Source organism: Stegastes partitus, unplaced genomic scaffold, assembly GCF_000690725.1.
Source record: "Stegastes partitus isolate 25-593 unplaced genomic scaffold, Stegastes_partitus-1.0.2 Scaffold874, whole genome shotgun sequence".
Taxonomy (NCBI): Eukaryota; Metazoa; Chordata; class Actinopteri; family Pomacentridae; genus Stegastes; species Stegastes partitus.
In genome coordinates, this window is record NW_007578605.1 from 181,711 (window position 1) to 201,198 (window position 19,488).

The following is a 19,488-nucleotide window of genomic DNA, read 5'->3' on the forward strand; positions in this document are numbered from 1 at the left end:
TGGATGTGTAAAACATTTAATTCCCCCCCTGCTACAACTGAGGCTGGGCCTGGAGGAGAGAGGAGAAGAAGAAGAAGAGAGGAGCACAGCGGCACTTAACCGGTTTTGTTATGAGGGTCCGATGTGCGCTCTGGCTGGCGTTGCGGAGCCCCAATCAGGTGCCATTACACCCGGTGTTTGAGAATATCATTGGCTGCCGGGGAAAGGAGCTGTGCGCAAAACCAACCCCGCTGCTCGCACTCGCCTTACAGAAGCCGAGCTGAGAACATCATCCGCTTTGAGCGCTTAGGCGCAGTGATTACATCTTCACAGAGAAAGATAGAGAGAAAGTCTTGTTATTCACCAGCTTGTGTTTTTTTTATTTTTTATTTTTCAGAAGTTGCATTTGACGTTGATTTCCGCCGTGCGTAAATAGGAGTTGTTGTTTTTTTTTTGCTTTCTGTTTCTGCTCGTGTGGAATTTTCTATTTTCTTTTGTGACTTTTCTGTGAAGAAGGGGCAGTCTGTTCTGTGCACAGGGAGTGTTGGCTATGCGTCCTGGCTCCAGCCTGCAATGTTTGCGCTGACGCCAAAACTCACAGACCGGTGCAGAATTGATTAAAACAGAGAAGCTCGGATCAAATGGCTGTGCTTCTCACAGCTGAAACGACACAATGTTCCACTGACCTGAGGGAGAGGAGAGGAATTTCAGAGTCGGACAGCCTTGTTGCTGTTTATTTCACTGCCTTTTTACGGACAGAGGAAATGGGAAATGCTCATTTCTTGTAAGAAAAAGGAATAACACTTTTCTTTTCGTCTTGAAGTGCACTTGGACAGAGGCAGAGGAGATGATTTGGTTAATATTCCTGCTCTCCATCCTGGATGGAGCTGTCTCTCAGCTACACTACTCCGTGCCAGAGGAGCAGGAGCCTGGCTCTGTCGTTGGGAATATTGCAGAGGATTTGGGGCTGGACATTACCAAACTTTCCGCTCGCCGCTTCCAGACGGTGCCTAGTTCACGGACACCTTATCTGGAGGTGAACCTGGAGAACGGTGCGCTCGTGGTGAAGGAGAAAATTGACCGAGAAGAAATCTGTAAGCAGACCATCCCGTGCCTATTGCACCTGGAGGTGTTTCTGGAGAACCCGTTAGAGCTCTTTCGCGTGGAGATTGAGGTGATGGATATCAACGACAATCCACCCAGCTTTCCCGAGACGGACATTTCCGTGGAAATATCGGAGAGCGCGATTCCCGGGACGCGTTTCCCGGTGGAGAACGCCTTCGACCCTGACGTTGGCACGAACGCGCTCAGCACATATGCCATAACGAATAATAACTATTTTTACCTTGACGTTCAGACACAGAGTGACGGGAACAAGTTCGCAGAGCTGGTACTGGAAAAGCCGCTGGACAGAGAGCAGCAGGCGGTGCACCGCTACGTGCTGACGGCTGTGGATGGGGGCATCCCACAGCGGACCGGGACGGCTCTCCTGGTCGTTAAAGTTCTGGACTCTAATGACAACGCGCCCACCTTTGACCAGTCGGTATACACGGTGAACCTGAGGGAAAACTCCCCCGTGGGCACTCTGGTCATTCAGCTGAATGCCACGGACGTTGACGAGGGACAAAACGGGGAAATTGTTTATTCTTTCAGCAGTCACAACACTCCGCGGATAAAGGACTTATTCAATATTGATGCCAGAACGGGAAGGATAGAGGTGGCTGGTGAGGTGGACTATGAAGAGAGCAACACGCACCAGATTTACGTTCAGGCGAAAGATATGGGGGCTAATGCGGTCCCCGCGCACTGCAAAGTGCTGGTCAAACTCGTGGACGTGAACGACAACACACCGGAGATCAGTTTCAGCACTGTGACCGAATCTGTGAGCGAGCAGGGCGCCCCGGGCACCGTGATCGCACTTTTTAGCGTCTCAGACCGGGACTCCGGTGAGAACGGACAAATGAGCTGTGAGATACTCGGAGACGTTCCTTTCAAGCTGAAATCGTCTTTTAAAAACTACTACACCATCGTGACGGACGGACCGCTGGACAGAGAGAACACAGACTCATACACCATCACTGTGGTGGCCAAAGATAAAGGTCAGCCCTCACTCGCTACCAGCAAGTCTATTAAAGTGCACGTCTCCGATGAGAACGACAATGCGCCCCGTTTTACGCAGGCTGTTTATGATGTGTATGTGACTGAGAATAATGTGCCCGGTGCTTTCATTCACGCTGTGAGCGCTTTGGACCCTGATATCGGACAGAATGCTCATATTACCTACTCCATATTGGAGTGTGACATACAGGGCATGTCTGTGGACACGTATGTGTCCATAAACCAGGAAACTGGCTACCTTTACGCGCTGCGCTCTTTTGATTACGAGCAGCTGAAGGAGTTCAGCTTCATGGTCCAGGCTAAGGACTCGGGTGCTGCTGAACTCTTCTCCAATGCTACTGTAAATGTGATCATAGTTGACCAAAATGACAACGCGCCTACTGTTATAGCCCCTATCGGGAAAAACGGCACAGCCAAAGAGCACCTGCCGCGCTCTGCGGAGCCCGGCTACCTGGTCACGCGCATCGTGGCCATGGATGCGGATGACGGCGAGAACGCACGGCTGTCCTACAGTATCCTGCGTGGGAACGAGATGGGAATGTTCCGTATGGACTGGAGGACGGGAGAGCTGAGGACAGCCCGCAGGATCTCTCCAAAGCGGGACCCGCAGGGCTACTACGACCTGCTGATCGAAGTGAGGGACCACGGGCAGCCGCCGCTCTCCTCGTCCGCCAGTGTGAGCGTAATATTGGTGGACAGCGTGGTCGAAGGCCGCAACGGGGATCGCGGCTCGGCCTCCAAGGCAAAGGAGACCTCCCTTGACCTCACTCTCATTCTCATAATCGCCCTGGGCTCCGTTTCCTTTATCTTCCTGCTCGCCATGATCGTGCTGGCCGTGCGCTGCCAAAAGGACAAGAAGCTCAACCTGTACACTTGCCTGCTCGCCGGTGACTGCTGCCTGTGCTGCGGCTCGTGCTGCAGCAGGCAGGGTCGCGGCCGCAAACAGAAGAAGCTGAGCAAATCCGACATCATGTTAGTTCAGAGCACCAACGTGACGTCAGGAGTCGGGCCCGTGGGGCAGGTGCCGGTGGAGGAGTCTGGTGTGGGCGGCGTAGGAGGGGGATTCGGCTCCCACCACCACCAGAACCAGAACTCCTACTGCTACCAGGTGTGTCTGACACCGGAGTCCGCCAAAACGGATCTGATGTTCCTGAAACCGTGCAGCCCCTCTCGCAGCACTGACACGGATCACACCAACCCCTGCGGCGCCATAGTCACGGGTTACAGTGACCAACAGCCGGACATCATATCTAACGGCAGTATCCTCTCTAATGAGGTAAGAGAGGGCTGAATCAGCCTTTGTCACCCAGGGCTACACTTAACTCCACATACAAAGCGCACGAAACGCGCACGTTCAAGGGTTAATCTGATTTCAAAGTTTCTCTACAAACCAACAGCTGTGTCTGCTTCATGTCAAAGTATGTTATCCATTCGAGTCACGCTCAGTAAAAGTCTCGCAGAGGAATCTGACATTGACTTGGCTGTTCTGCTTAGTGGCCTTTAATCATTGTCATGCGTAATGGTGATTGGGCATGTCAATTGTGAAATCTCATGTGGCCTTTTAGTTTTATTTGCAATAGACTGCTGTCAGATCAACCTTTATGCCGTGCGTAAAAAGGCTGAGTGTAGAAGATTTTGACTTTGAGAGAACAGGACCACAACTCTTCTATTTATTGGTTTAAGCTGACCCACATTTTCACTGATTCACACGTGAGAGGGCACAGATGGGCATGGAAACTTAGAGGAGTGCATTCAAAATCAGCCAATTTTTGGTGACATGTTTGTAGATTTTACACTTAAAGAGATGCACTATAAATACATGTTATCCATCTATAAGTGCACAAATCCCATGAGGAGTCTTTTTTTTCTGTTTTTGGTTAAGCATTCCTTAACTGCTCATTCTTAAGCAAAGGAAAATTTAAGTTGACATGTCCTCAGCAGCTTCTGAAGTTTGGGTGGCAAATGTCAGCAGAAGAACGTGAGGAGACAAGTGGCTTAACGTCCCTGATGTGCTCAGTCTGTGCGTTCTGCTCGCGGAGCTGTGGAGTTGGGGCTTTTTTGTTGATTGCGGTGTGACTGGAATGGAGCCAGACAGCCAGTCACAGCCTTGGCTTTGCTGTGCGTTAAGTATTCCGTTCACGACCCAGCACGGCAGCACCGTGAACAAAGGTTGTTCAGTTTCAGCATCGGGCGGCTCAATCATTTACGCATTCAATCGCCTCCCTAACCTACTCTCCCCTGCACTCGTCTACTCTCGCCCACTCACTTCACCAAGTGGATGCGCGCAACGTCGGTACCCCGCCTCGCTCTGCCACAGCTTCCTCTAACGCAGTTACACGTTGACAAACTGGCGCAAGCAGAAACCTGATTAATCCTGTATGTGTTATTTAGCAGAAGGCCTCATTTTCCTGTGTTTATCTGTTTGGCGTTAAAAAAAATGTGATCAAATGTGTGTTTCTGTGGGTTTTTCTAGACAAAACACCAACGAGCAGAACTCAGCTATCTGGTGGACAGACCCAGACGTGTCAACAGGTAGTGAAAAGCACACATTCTGTCACACACACACTCACTGATTTATCACCGAAGAGCAGAGCCCACACACCAGGCACCGTCAGAGGACCTGTAACATCCAATAGGCCCTCATGGATCCACAGCCTATTCACATATCTATAAAAATGAATACTACACCCATCAGTGTGAATCCCGTATATTCTGCATGGTTAATTGTGGCTTTGAGAGGCAATGTGGCTCCCAATGTATCCATAACGTTCATCTTCAATTTGGCATCAGTCCCATAACTGACAGAGCAGCTTCTATTAAAGCTCTAATGCTGAATTTCATTACATGCCATGTGTAACATCCAATTTAGACTCTTGACGGCCACCGTGACTGTATTAATGTGGTGTTGATTTCTGATTCTCCCTCTCTTCCTCTTTGCCCCCTCATTTAATCCCCCTCCCCTCCCCTCCTCCTTTCTTCTCAATATCTCAACCTCTCCTTCTGCTCCCTTCGCTGTGTTCTTACTTCGACTGTCTGCCTCTTGTAGTTCGGCATTCCAAGAAGCAGACATTGTCAGCTCCAAAGACAGCGGTCACGGCGACAGCGAACAGGGCGACAGTGACCACGATGCCACAAACCGGGGTCACTCAGCCGGTGAGTCCCCCCCACCCCACCACCACCTCCACATCACATAATTACACAGTCATTTCAGCCCTCACACACACCCCTCCCTGATCCATTTCAATAGTGTGTGTTGTGATTGTGAATGGGATAATGCTGAATTGTTGGTGCGGACCGGTGACTTTTAATTTCCTTAATTTGAGAGTGTGCAAAGGCCCGAGCACCGAAGTTGCTGGCTGGCATGAACAGGCCCCAGAGGTGTTGATTGTATTTCACAGCCGGGTGACAAGGAGGAATATTTGGGGGGGAAAATCTCTTCTCCTTCTCTGCCTCTTGCTTCCTCCTCTTCTCTCTTTCTAACCCTTGCTGCTGTTTCAGCAGCAAGTGGTGCTGAAAGGACAGCGACTCGCAGTGAGGCGGTGTGAGGCCTGTAGTGCTTTAGTGGCACAAATCAATAGGTTCACTCGAGTGAAAGGAAATGGCATGAAAGCTAAATTGATATAATGAGAAGCATTTCAATCAGCCTCACAGTTGGTGCACTGTACTGCCATTGTTGCTTATAGATTGAGCTGATCAAACGCATTAGGAGCTTTTGCATTGTTTTTTTTTTTTTGTTAGGCAAATCTTTGTAGGTCGGGCAGAAGTTAAATCAAATGTAAAATGTCAGAATTAGGAGTGTCCCTCCATCCACGCTCTCACTTCAGGTTATTTACTAACTCCTTTCGCTTCCACACTTTACGGCGCAGTAGATTTATTTAGACAAGGGTTTAGGTCTTATCATAAGCCTCTCCTTGTTCTCTCTAAAATTCTATTAGGTTAGTACCTGTTTATTGATCAAAGTGGAGTCAGACAAAAAGTGGAGCAATACAAAATCTCATTTCATATTGAACTGCCCTTTCCTTCCGAGGGATTGTTCCACCCGGCACGTGTAAGACCCCTGTCTAGACCGGAGCCTGCCAAATATCATATCAGTGCTGGGAATACAAATAGAAAAGATCAGATAGGTGTTGTAGGGTTGTGAATGGTCCCTCATTAGGCTCTGCGGTGTTTGACATTATTAATGCAGCGAGCCAAAATAGAGAGCCAGTATGCAGCAGTGGTAGTGTCACTCCCTGCCCTCTCTCATGAAACAAGCTGGGAAGGTCAAAGAGTGCGAGACTGAAATGCAGAGCTGGAAGAAGTCCAAGGCTTCCTTATTTTCTTTATCAGGAGTAAATTGTTCGGCGAAATAAATATTAACACAAGTGCTTAAACATACATTCAGAGCTGGAAGATTTCCATGAAAATGTGATCTGTGATTATGTGGAACAGCGCAGTCATGCAGAGTTTGGCTGTTTTTCAAGCTTTCCTGCAAAGCTACGCAACAGACCAGAGAAAAAAAGACATAACTGACAAAAAAGGGATAACAAGGAACACAGGCAGTACGAATATGTGATATGCATCTTAACATATTCAGCCAGCAGGTAGCCCCAAGACTAGAGAAAGGAATCAGCCCTGACATAGCCGTTCCAGGACATGCCTCAGACTGTATTTTAACACTCATTTTATGTGGAAAACTGGCTTGGATTCTTTCTTGCTGGTTTGCTAGGACAGTGACAAGCCTGCATTTCTGTACCAATAACATGTTTCTTCAGCTTTATTTGGCTCTGAGCACGCTCATTTGGCACTGGCCTGGGAGTGTACTCAGTTGGTGCTGTACTCTGTATTTCATACGAGGAAACCAACATTTGTTCCTCATGTTGGATTTAGAAGGGAACAGCTTACCACTCCATGGGAGGTAATATCACACGACTGGTATTTTGGAAAGAGGGACACTTGAGTTTCACAGACTTCTGTAAACAAAACCAGACAGAGACTGTGTGTGTGTGTGTGTGTGTGTGTGTGTGTGTGTGTGCGCGGGTGTAAAGGTATACTACTGTCTGATTTAATATGTAAGTGTATACATGATACCTGTATGTAATCTGCTCGTGCTACGTCAAGAAGAAAACAAAGCTTAGCGATGATGTCTGTATTGAAAACACGTGCTCCTGTGAGACCGAGCTCTGGGAAGCTTAAATGAGATTCAGTTTAAGAGGAGAGTGGTATCTAGTGCTTGGCATGCTGCCAGGTATATATTTCCTCTATATAGTCATAGCCATTGCTCATTTGTCTCTCCGCATGTATATGTGTGACTTATTAACATACAGGGAAGAGAGTGTTGTTGGCAGTCTCGTGTGGGTTGCGCTGTGTTTGTGTACGTTATTGTGTGCAGTTGCCTATATGAGTTTTGTGCTGAGTGGTTGTTCTTAAGTAGACAGCCAAACTGCAAACGCCCGAGCCAAGGCTATGTATAGACCACATGTATTTTTTTTACAAACGTTTTTCTGCAGCGTCTTTGTGCACAAGCAAGCTGTGCATTCACACACATGCACACACACTCATATCTATGTATATCTTAAACATATATGGCTGCATGTGTGCGTGTTTGTCTGACACACACATATTCTCTTCCTGGGTTTGTGGCAGGGTCTCATCCTTCATTCTGTCTCCCCCACACGTTGGCTCTCCGCAACACTCGGCTGATCAGTAATTCATTTCTAGAACCTTTGCATAGCAATTATCAAAGGAGGGTTAGAGGCAAGGTTTCCTCACGGGACCACGCGGCGCACACTCTCCCTTTTGGTGCACCTCGGAATATTTCAAATCAAGGGGAAACCATTTCCAGTTGGCATATCATCAACTACACCTGCCGTAGCTTCCCGCTCGGCCGCTCGTCTGACACTTTAGAAAATAAGTCTCCTGACGTGGTTTTAAATCAAAGGGACACTGCCTGTGAGGCTGGGATATCACCGGATACCTTAAAAAAAAAGTGGGCAAATGGCTTTTCTGAAAGCTGCGTGTCTGAAGTGAAGCGCCGCCGCATCAGGAGCCAAAGCACTATTGATTGAGTGCCACACCTTTTTACATTCCCACACCCTCTTTTTTTTTTTTTTCAAATTAGACACAGTTTCCTTCATCATTTCCCTCATTATCCTAATAGGAGAAGACAGTAAGCAAGCAAAACAAAAAAAATATTTAAAAAAAAACAAAAAAAGGTGACAGATAAGAGCGGATAAAATATTCATCGGGGGGAAAAAAAAATTGGCATCCCAGAAACATTCGATCAGCTGTGGAAGGCTGCGTGACGGGTGTTAGACTGGAAATGATCATTATCATGACGTTTGTTTTGGTGAGAACAACAGCCGTGACAAATGGGACAATTAAATCACTGCGGCAACGGTGTATTAGATGGCTGATTATGAATTAGTGGCGGGCACCGTGTTGCAGTTTCCCATGTCAGTGAGCTGTCAGAGGAATTTAGCATACAGAGTTCTGATACACCCTTCTTTCTGGCCCCAGACACTGACAAAGCCGAGAGGCGCTGAAGACCGGCCAGCCGGCTGGTGCAGAAATATAGATTTATGACAAAATAATGTGATATATTAATACAAATGCCATCTCTGAGATCAATAAGCACGTCTCAAGTTCAAGTTCACAAGCTCAGATAATAATGGAAACATGAAGGAAAAGGAGTTGAAAGGGGCTGAATGCTTTCAAAAGACAATAACTTTACTTACTTCGCTGTAAAGTGACAAAAAAAGGAAAAACGGTCACTTAACAGAAAAGCTTTCAGTCGAAAAAAGATCTTCAAGTCCGCAGTCGAAAGATTAATATCATCAGTTTGCCTGAGCATTATGTTCTCTAATAACTGGTTTGCCTATTATCAGTAAAATTGCATCCCAGACCCAGAAGTGTCATCTGAAAATTGTCTGTTTTGACTGAACAATCGTCCACAACCCAAAGATATTGAGTTTACTGTCATACATCAAAGAAAAAGCAGCGAAAGCTGGAACCAGTGAATGCTCAGCAGCTTTGTTTGGACGATTACTCAACTTAAGGAATGGAGCAATTAAGTGTAATGACATCAGAACACTGGCTGAAATGAACAACATCTAAGGGTATGACCTGGTGGAAGTTAATAGAAATTATGATGTCGATTCATATTCAAGCCTACAAAACCTAACAGCAAAGAACTACATCAAGAAGTTCAAAATACCCCAATATCACATGAAAGGATAAAAATCCATTACAGCAAACAGGATAAGAAAAAAAAAAATTACCTCATTAAAAAATCTATTTCCATTTTGCCTGAAACAAGTTGAGATGTCACCTCTTCTAAGCTGACCGGTTTGTCAAATATCAATACAAGTCAATGAAAGTCCAAGCAGAGACACTGAAAGACACTTCGAGCAATGAGTCTGATTAACTAATTGAAAAGAAGTACTGCACGATGTCATCCTTATCTCCACAAACAAAAAAAAAGACATTTAGAAATAGTCAAAATGTCAGAAACCTCCTTGTAACATGGTTAGAAAAGATAGAAGAAGGTGTTCAGTGTGAAAATGAAAGAAAACCACAAAAAAAGATCCTGTCCTGTAAAGATTACCGATACGCTCAAACATCTTATTGAGCATCTTGATGAATGTCCTGTTAGGATGAATAGGCCGAGTCTCCTGAATGAACTGAATGTGTTCCCAACCCTGAAATGGATGAAAGAGAGGACACAAGTGTTCCTCGTTTTTTTTTTTTTTTTTGTGCCAGTGCATCCGAAGACGCCTTGAATGTGCTGAAACGCAATATCAAAAAGTGAAAAAGATATATTCTTAGTGCCTCAGAAAGCGGCCATGGGATTCTTTTTTAAGAGTAAAAGGAGGAAGTAAGACTAATGGAAATCTCAGAAAAGTCCGGGGGAGTCGTAAACATGCTCTGGCCATGAGTAACACACACATCATCCTTTCTGTCCAGAGAATTAATGTCAGTGAACATCTGCTTCAGCTAGCCTGAAACGTCCTACAAAAAGCCCATATGTCAGGATATGTGTCGGTAATCTGATCTGTGACCAGCGGCTACGATTACATTCTTCCACTGCATCACTTTTGTGCACATTTGCTTCATACAAATACATGAGCAAGCATTCCCGAACAAGGTACCGGGGGTGAAAGGACAAGTCAAGTGTCATAATTTCTGTAGTTTTGCCTCATTATTAATGCTAATAGAAGCACGGCGCTTATCAAGGTAATTGCTGAGATGGTGGCGATGCGTTCGGGTGGCTGAGGTGAAGTGTGATGGCAAGAAACGCAGCTAGTCAGAGGATGTTTTCACAGGCATCGATCGACTCTGTATAATAAAGGATAGAAAAGGATACATTTTGAAAAGTTCTTTTTTAATCAAACATATTGAAAAGTTATATAAACGACGGCATTTCAAGGGAGGTTTCTGTTGGATTTTGTGTTATTCTGAAACTTAGATATCGGCAAGTGGTGTCCTTGAACACTGGTCAACTTCTAGATCTTACAGGCTTGAACCAGACAGCCAAGTTAGCCAAAATAGTTTGGATAAGAAAGCAAAGGTGCGTGCTTCATTGCATGGTTGCACTGTGAGATGACAATTATCTCCAAATGATTTAGGTCAGTGGTTTCTGACCACATTAAGACAACTTACTACTTAGCTATTGACTCAGCATTGTTGCAAGTAGCTGGCCAAATAAAACCAAAGCCACAGGAGAACGTATTCGAAGAAGGTGGATGACTAAAAGGCTTCATGTATGTGCTCTATTCTATCCAGAATTAGACTACCCAAAACTTTATTTCTGAAAAAACTAAACACCCCAGAAGTTTCTAATGTGCATCCCAGTTCCAGCAGTGAAAGACCAAAGCCAGACAGAACATGAAAACTCCACACAGTTAGACCCCAGATGTCCAGCAGGTTCAAACCCAGAACCTTCTTAGGATAAGGCAGGAGTGCAAACCGCTGCACCACAGTACCACCCCAAGATGCTTATATCATTTAGATAATCTGGCAGCCATCTGTTTGCATTCCTGCCCTGCAGTGCTCCATGTTTTTTTTGCACCGCTGTTCGTAATGTCACCGTCTTTCCACATGTTTTGCTGAGTACAATTTTGTAATAACTGAGAAACGAGGACCACGAATGCGAAAATAAGGCCGGCGTTGTTATAAACTGGAATCAGGAAGTCTTGTGCTTGTGTGTAATATTAGTCGAGGCTTTATTTTATAGCGCAGCGCAATCAAAGAGGAGCCCAAGTAATGAAACGCATATAAAACTGTGATCAATAATCAATGGCCATCCAGAACCTGTGCTCTAACAATACATGAGGGGTGATATTAATCAAGCAGACACTGTTAAGGCAAGCGGCCATCTTGGCTGTCCTTTCCAGTCCAGTTGCTCTGTAACAAATGCTGAAAATGGTAGCTGGGAACAATCTCTCTGTCTGTCATTACTGGATATGGTGGGAGCCATCTTGCTCTCTTTTTGGCCCTGGGAGGTCTCTGGTTTACTCATCACAGCCTCACTGGCCAACTCGTGTAAGGAAGCTATGCTACTCCCCTGCCGTCTTGTGCTGCTGTCCAAATATTGACGTTTTGTGTCTGTATTCTCTCCGGAACAGTGGAGGACAAGATGAAAAACAGAGGTACGGATAAAAGACACCCTCCACCTGGGGAGTGAGGAGTGTTCTTTCTTTCTTTTCTTTTTTTTTTTCACGGGGGGAGAGAGAGAGAAAAATAAATAAAGGGAGTAGAAGGAATGGGCAGGGAGGATTAAATGTGACAGAAAATGATAAGAGACAGAGGGAAAGAGACACAGAGGGACTAATAGAGATGGAGGGAGAGACAGACAGACGAAGTAAGTGCACGGAGGAGGGAGCGACTGCAAACCTGAGCGCAGTAGATATATACGCTCCACAAAGTGAATTCAAACACGGGCCTCGTGCTTTTCCCAGAATTTGTTTTCCCTTCATTTCGCTCCGCTCTCCCAGTTGCTGGATGTATGTCAGACAACGCAATTAGTCAAATCACACCGACGAGGGATTTCAGAAACATGCAGAGATGTAATGGGGAAAAAAAAAAAGAAGTGAGGAAAAAAAAAAAAAGAACAGAAGTGCTGATTGCTTATTAGCAAGTAGATTGTGTTTGTATTGTGCAGCATCGTTTACATCTCCTCCAGTGTGTGTGTGTGTGTGTGTCAGAAACAGAAAGCGTGGATGTTGTGTGTTCCTGCTGCCTGATGAGGTCACGATGAGAGATAGGGCTGCTGGCAGGGCCTGTCATTGCCAGTCACTGTTTTGGTTGTTGTTTTGCTTCCTGCCCGAGGAAGCGAAGGTGCTTCACGGGGATCAACAGCCACTCGGTGTCATGCGCGCATGGCCTGTCTGTCTGTTTACTCATGTATATTTACATATCTCTGCGTTAAGAGAGTATTTCCGAGCATGTGTGTGTGTGTGTGTGTGGGCAAACATATGTGTTGATCTCGCTTGTTTTTTTTTTTTTTATCGAGAGAGCCGGCAGGCAAAAATCAGCGAGTAGTTTGGAAGCTTGTGACATGACTATCTTGCGAGCCTGATATGCGGTAAACAGTGACTGCTGCAGACTATATTTACACATCATCTCCTGAGCACAATGTGCCTGCTTAATAATACACTCAGATATGAGAAATATGGAACAGACAGAGCTTTCTCTTAATCCTTCTGCGTTAAGTTTTTATCTGCATGCAGGTGCGGTTGCGTGCGCGCCTGTGCTTTCTGCAGAGTTGCGAGTAGTAGTTTTTTTTTTCTTTTTCTTTCACACCTGCACTTCAGTCTTTCTGCTGATTTGTTTGTACATTAAGAGAGCGTCGTGGCTAACAACCGCTTTATCCGCACAACGACGCAGAGATGATTGCGGGGCCCGGGGTCAGTACCCTCATGTGTCAGAGCAGGAAATTAATTTGTGGAAAGTCCATTTAAAGGCTAAAGGCTAACTACAAGGTGGGAATTAACAGAAATACCATGATTTATATGCAGCCAACCTTTTGAAGACACCATAAATATACATTAGTTCTCGGGGTGAAGATGACTTCAAGTGAACGCCACTCAAAAAGTGAAACAGCGGTTAAACTGACTTTTTCCCGGAGCTGCTCGCCTGCACTGATCCTGTTGGAATTCCAGAGATTGTTCATTTTGTTCTCCACAGGATCACGGTTTCTGCTGCCACTGAGGCCATATTCCTCCTGCGCTATGTGGTGATAAAAACAAACGAACCCTTTGGCAGCAAAAGCACTGACTGGTGCTTATTCTGTGGGGCAGACAGACCAGACAGGGCTAAACAAACCAAATAGACACTGATGTCTTTAAAACTTGCTGAATCAAACACAGTATGTTAAGGAAAATACAAAATATTGTTGCTGTCAGCTCTTATGAGCAGCTTTTTTTTCCTCCCACAATTGCTGTTTTTCTACAAGTAAATAACACAAAATAGTCCAAAAGCAGAATATAGGTTCACAATGAGATCTGTTTTTCCTCTTTCAAGTGTCTCTTAGAACTTGCAAAGCTATAGAAGTTCTTGCCTGGTAAAATAAAGATTAAAACATTTTTTAAAAAATCACATTGAGCTGTTAATCCTCATCTGATATGATTAACTGCACCAAAGTTTAAGGATAATTTAACATCTACATGTTTCTTACATTTTCCCCTTTTCTCTTATTCATTATTAAACCGGGATGGGCAGCAGCCCCGCATGACAATTAGAAGAGGGGTTTTTTTCTGAGAACACTGGCAGCTGTGCGGATGTTGGAAACATCTCTCTTTGATAAGGTTAAAGTACATAAAAGCTCATGCCTAATTAGAAAATTTTAACTTCTTCTTGAAAAGCAAAGTCCTCCCCCTCTCAGCCCACCACCTCTGCCTAACCCCTCTCCCGTCTCCATCTGCGAGGCTCAGGTCTTCCACCCCTCATCTTTTCTGGCCATTGCTCTTTCCATCTGCGATCGCCCAGGTCTCCCCTCTCCTTCCTTATGGTTCCTGCAGCCTCGCCGCTTCTCCCGCCTGCTGTCCCTGTCTGCGAAATCTGCGACTCCCTCCCTCCGTCTGTTTGGCCCTCGCCATCTCTTGTCTGTGAGCCTTGTGGCTCTCCGGTCACTGCACAGTCTTGTTGCCTTTCTCACTCCCCGTGAGGCCTGAATTAGCAGCAACATTAGATCCACACGATGCACAAAAAACAAAGACAAAAATAATAACAGAAATCAGCTGAAGTGCTAGTTCTAACACAGTGTGATGGCACAACTTTAGAAATGTGCATGTGCAACTGGAGGGCGTTTACGGTTAGAACAACTCGAAATGTTGCAATAAATTCAGCTCTAGATGTCTTCTGTTCTTATATTTACTACTTCTGGTACTTAGTTATATTTAATTACTTTTTAAAGGCTTTTTTTTTCAAGCATGTGTTCTCTTCTTTGTCAAATTAAACACATCTTCACCTTGTAGTGCATTCAGTGCTTTCAAGGGTATACGTTTCTTTAGTTACATCTCCTGTGAAGATGGCGACGAAACTGCTTGTCCTGCTTTCCATAACAGCCGTAGAAAAAAACATAAAAGCGGAAAAAAGCTACAATCCGGTCTAAATCCCGGCTTTATTGTTAATGCACTAACCCTACATAATTCCTGTTTACTTTCCTAGATAGAGATTATAGATGATACTGTATTTCCATCTTCACTACGAGGAGATCTGCACTTCACTGTATTATTTCACACTGATGCTCTACTCAAGCGTCTTTTAAGCAGAATATTATCCGGAACTGATTTCTTTAAATCTGACAAACGTGCAGAAGATAGATCCTTTGTGCGAAAGAACGGCATCCGCAGGTATAGCGTGAGATGCAAAACCGAGGGCAACAGAAGTTTGCAAAGCGCTGGCTGCACCGCTCGCTGTTGCTTGATAAGCTCATTGCTTTGAGTGTGCGGTAACCGCGGTGACGCTACACCGTTTTAGCCTGAAGTTTGTTAAATTGGCATCACATTGTGGGAACCTGTCTGAAATGCACACACCAGTAGAGCAGCAGCATCCAATCTGACAGAAGAAACAAAACAAAACTGAAAAATGCGACATTGTGCAACATCCTTTTATTACCGGTGACACTTTTCCTTCTGTACTTGCTTCTTTCACGTTGGGTTTAGATCATCCATAATCCATGACAGGCTAATATTCTGAGGTTTAATATGTAAAGGGTGGAGGGGAGGGGGGGAATGTGGAGAAGGCAGTTAAAAGTATGTCTTTCCCAAAGGATCTTTATCATCTACGCCAGATGCTATTAGGTTATCATGTTCTTTTTTTCCTTTTTTTCTTTTTTTATTGGCATGATTGTATTGATCTGCTATAATTATCAAAAGCGATCTCCTTCAAAGACAATTCCAGTTCCTCTGTGGATACCAACTCCACGTATTTTTTTCTCCCCGGCCTGATATCTATTGATATGTAAGCCTACATTACATTGTTTGTGTGCACACGTGCCTGCTTTTAGTATTAGCAGAAAAGTGGCATTATCAGTCGAATGTATCAGTGGAATAGATTTGTGTAAGTAGACCCTTTGATCTGAAGCCCTCTCAGCCTCAGGGAATTACAGATTACAGACTGCCCGCTTTCTTTGTTTCCCTCTCGCTCTCTCTTCCTGCCTCCTTTCTTTCCTGATGAAACACATTTCTTTCCTCCTCTCGCCCTAAACTGATCATCTCCCGCTTTGATCGCGCTATTCCAAGGCTTTCCCACAACCATTCCCGGCTTTGCTGGGAAACCAGTAAAACTACAAATCCAATCTGCACATGAGCAGAAAAATGGCTGCAGGGTCTCATTATTATGATGACTCTGTTCATGTCTTCTGTTCTTTTATAATCTCTCTCGTACTCTTCTTTCCTCCCTCTCTTTATACTCTCTAAGAGAGTGTAATTAACATAACCGGTACCTCTTTCATGCTTGTCGTGTGTGTACGTGAGTGTGTTTGTTATTCTATTATATCATTTCAGATGTTAATTTGATCTTTTTTTATGTTGATGTTTTGTTTTTGGCAGTGGCTGTGTGTCAATTACACACTTTGTCGGTTTGTATAGGGATGATTGACATTAGACTGTGATTAAGCAGCCAGTGAAGATTTTCTTGTTTTTTTTTTGTGCCGCGTTTCTTAAGATAATTGTCGTTTTTTTTGTTGTTGTTGTGTAAGGATGATAGAATATGGATTCGCATTTTGTCTCTTGGCATTTCAAAATCAATTGTGAGTCTGAGGATGTTGATGTGGAAAGGAGGAGGAGGAGGAGGAGAAGTAGGGGGGGGAGAGAGGGGATGAGATGTTTTTGCAACACCACATCATTTTGATTGCACATTTCATTCGGAATGAATGGGGTGAGGAGGAAAACAAACAATTCGCTTCATCAATGTTGGCCTTGTCTCTTTGATGAATAGCTTTTGCTGCACTTTTTCTGCTCGCGACATTGGCAAATGATTGTTAACTTGTGTTCTCTCTTCTGGTCTCTTTTTCTCATCTCTCCCTCCATCTCGCCTCTCCACTCCAAATATCTGTGCTGCTTCTTCTCTCATGATCCCTTCTCCCTTTTTCACTCCCCCCTCCCATTTTTACTCACTATCCCTTTGCATCCACGTTTCCGGCTTTCCCTCTCTTCCCCTGCCCCGCCTCTACTTCCCATCCTCTTCCTCTCTGCAGGAGCTGACCTGTTCTCCAACTGCACAGAAGAGTGCAAGGCCCTGGGTCACTCCGACCGCTGCTGGATGCCGTCTTTCGTGCCGTCAGACGGGCGCCAGGGACCAGACTACCGCAGCAATCTGCACGTGCCCGGCATGGACGCCACGCTGCCCGACACTGAGGTACCCTCCTCCGTCAACCTGTCCGACCAACTCACCATGACCTCGTCCACCGCCTCGTCCAACGATAGGTCATTCTCCACCTTTGGCAAGGACGGCCAAAGGTCACAGTCACACCACAGCCTTCACCATCACCTCCATCAGCAACAGCAGCAGTACAGCTCCAGCACGCTAGAGAGGAAAGAGTATGATAGGGGGACCCTACCATACAAACCCACCTTTCTCTGTGAGTATCAGTATGAAAGCTCCCTGGGACCCTATGACTTTGGTCTGGTCCAGTACAGATACTAAAGGAGGGGACGGTGAATCTGCCTCTTGATTCTGATCGGGACTTTTTATGTTGTTTATCAACTTTTATTTCTTCTATTTTTAAGGAGTTTTTTTTTCTTTTTCTTTTTTTTTTTTAAAATACGGCTTTATGTTTTGTTGTATTATTCTTTTTTCTTTTGTAAATTATATTTTCTTTTGTCGAATGTAAAATGTAATCTATTGCTATCTCCCCTTCTCCAAAACCCACTTAATTTTTATTTTTATTTTTTTTAAATCTAACCCCACCCTAACCCTAAATGCTGCTTGTAATCATGTGACTTATTCTAAAATAAACTAAATTTGAATTGGACTCATGTTAATCTGCTGTGGCCCCTTTTTCTTTCTTTCTTTTGTTCCTTTTCTCTAAATTTCCCCCCTCCCTTTGAAATCCTTTTTATCTGATGCTCATATAAGTAAAGGTCATCCACACAAGCACACTTCATGTTTCTATTAAACCATTCTCACATATTCACAATAAAACACTCGATATAAGATATTTGAAGAGGAAATAACAGATAGTTCATCTCATGATGTAAAGGACATCTTTTTCCATTTGCTCAACAATGGTTTCGCTTCAGCACGATGACTTCCCTACTGAATAGCTCAAAAGGTGAACTACACAACCCACGCCTCTTCTCCTTCTCCTTCTTCTTCTCCTTCACAAGGACCGGAGTCCATTTTATTCTAAAAAGGAACTCCAGTATCTATACTTGCTTGCTTGTGAATCAATACCTGACATAAAGAAAGGTGGGTGAGGTGGGCTGTCAACAATGAGGTCAGAATTGTTCTGTTGGAAAAAAAAAGTCATGCACACAAGTTTTGTGCGAGAAGTAAGAAAAACACCGTAGCGTGAAGCGAGTTTAATTTGGCAAATCAAACACATTGATAACCATTGGAATAAATCTGAGTTTGTATTTCTAAAGGAAGCTGAATGGGGGAGAAGAAAAAAAAAAAAAAAAAGGAAGGCAGGACACTTCTTGCCGCGTTCAATTGCTTTCCAAGCTCCCACATTACATGAATATTCTATTAGCTCTAAGAGTAGAGAATGGATTCGATATACACATTCAGTAGAGAAGTCATTTCCAGTCAAGTCACCACCATGTTAACCACCATCCTCCATGATACTGCATGCCGACTGTGAGCTGTCTCTCAGGTAAACGACGAGCAACATACCTGCTTTTTTTTTTTTTTTTCTATCTTTATTTTTTTTTTTCTTTTTCCCAGTTTGTTTGTGACTTAACAGAGTCAAGCAATCTTCCTCTTGCACATCAGGTCTGTGTGAAAAATAATTGGTATTTAGCCTTCAGGTGCTAGAGCCTGTTTTGCTCCAAATATAGCTGCCTGCGCGTCTGCTCATCTCGTCTGCCTCGCAGGGTTAGGATAAATGCACTCCATATTCGCTCGGTCCAGAACTCAACTTTATTTTATTTCAATTTACTTTTTTTTTTTTTTGATGTACGATTTCTTCCACTTTTTGTGGTCCGTTGAAATAAATGGACCCCACTTTGCCACGGAAAAGGCTTCGCTGCTCATCAGTCTGTAAAAATATGAGAATAGTCCCAGAGGCTGAGACTCTATTAACCAATAGGCATCATGTTCTACTTTTAAAAATAGCATTGTATGCTACTATGGTAATGCTCTGATCACCAGGGTTGCCTTGATAAAGGATTTGTAAATGTTTAATGAGCCATTTATAGATAATTAATGAAGCAATTAGTGCTCTGTGTATTTTCTATGCATGCATTATGTAGCCACCAAATTTTGAACATTTATCTTCACTGATGGACATGTTTTTTTTACCCAATTCCCAAATTAGTTTTACAATTATACTGCGAGGACCAGCCTGTAGGGTGTATAAATAACTTCACAGAGAGTCCTTTGTGGCACGTATCCTTCAAGAGATGATATTTCGAGCCGATTGTGTCACTAAAAAGCCTCAAGGGAAAGGGTGTCATTTGTCTTAACGAGTGTGTTCTTTGTCTTTTCAGCCCGCAAAAGGATTTGCTAGCTCATTCCATGTGGACCTGTCGGAGACAGCGTGAATTTCTGTTCTAGACCACCAACACTGATGCTAGAGACAGCGAAATAAAACTAAACAAACGGCAACCTGGACAACAGCAACCTTGGTTAAACTTCATTATCTCGGGTGGCGAACTGTAACGAAGCCTTGGCAGCGGCTGCTGAGGGAGGAAAGGGAAAATAAATACTGAGTAGCTGTAAACCTCTAGATATCTGAGGAGCAAT

At 44.4% G+C, this 19,488-nt stretch overlaps 1 protein-coding gene across 2 annotated transcripts; it reads left to right on the forward strand.

Annotated features, from left to right (window-relative positions):
- Positions 1-486: 486 nt before the first annotated feature.
- LOC103365791 (protocadherin-10-like) lies at positions 487-19,286 on the forward strand. Of its 2 annotated transcripts, XM_008293333.1 has the most exons (5): positions 487-3,373; positions 4,571-4,629; positions 5,144-5,250; positions 16,778-16,938; positions 19,233-19,286. In XM_008293333.1, exons 1-5 carry the CDS (start codon positions 827-829, stop codon positions 19,284-19,286), a joined length of 2,928 nt encoding a protein of 975 aa, XP_008291555.1. In that variant the 5' UTR covers positions 487-826. The 2 variants fall into 2 exon arrangements, with proteins under 2 accessions (XP_008291555.1, XP_008291554.1); XM_008293332.1 differs by lacking the exon at positions 19,233-19,286 and having other exon boundaries at positions 16,778-17,495.
- The last annotated feature ends 202 nt before the right edge of the window (positions 19,287-19,488 follow it).

Coding starts and splice junctions, on each gene's coding strand:
- LOC103365791 (XM_008293332.1), top strand. CDS start 827: ATGATTTGGTTAATATTCCTGCTCTCCATCCTGGATGGAGCTGTCTCT. Junction 4,630..5,143: donor AGACCCAGACGTGTCAACAG/GTAGTGAAAAGC, acceptor TGCCTCTTGTAG/TTCGGCATTCCAAGAAGCAG. Junction 5,251..16,777: donor AAACCGGGGTCACTCAGCCG/GTGAGTCCCCCC, acceptor TCCTCTCTGCAG/GAGCTGACCTGTTCTCCAAC.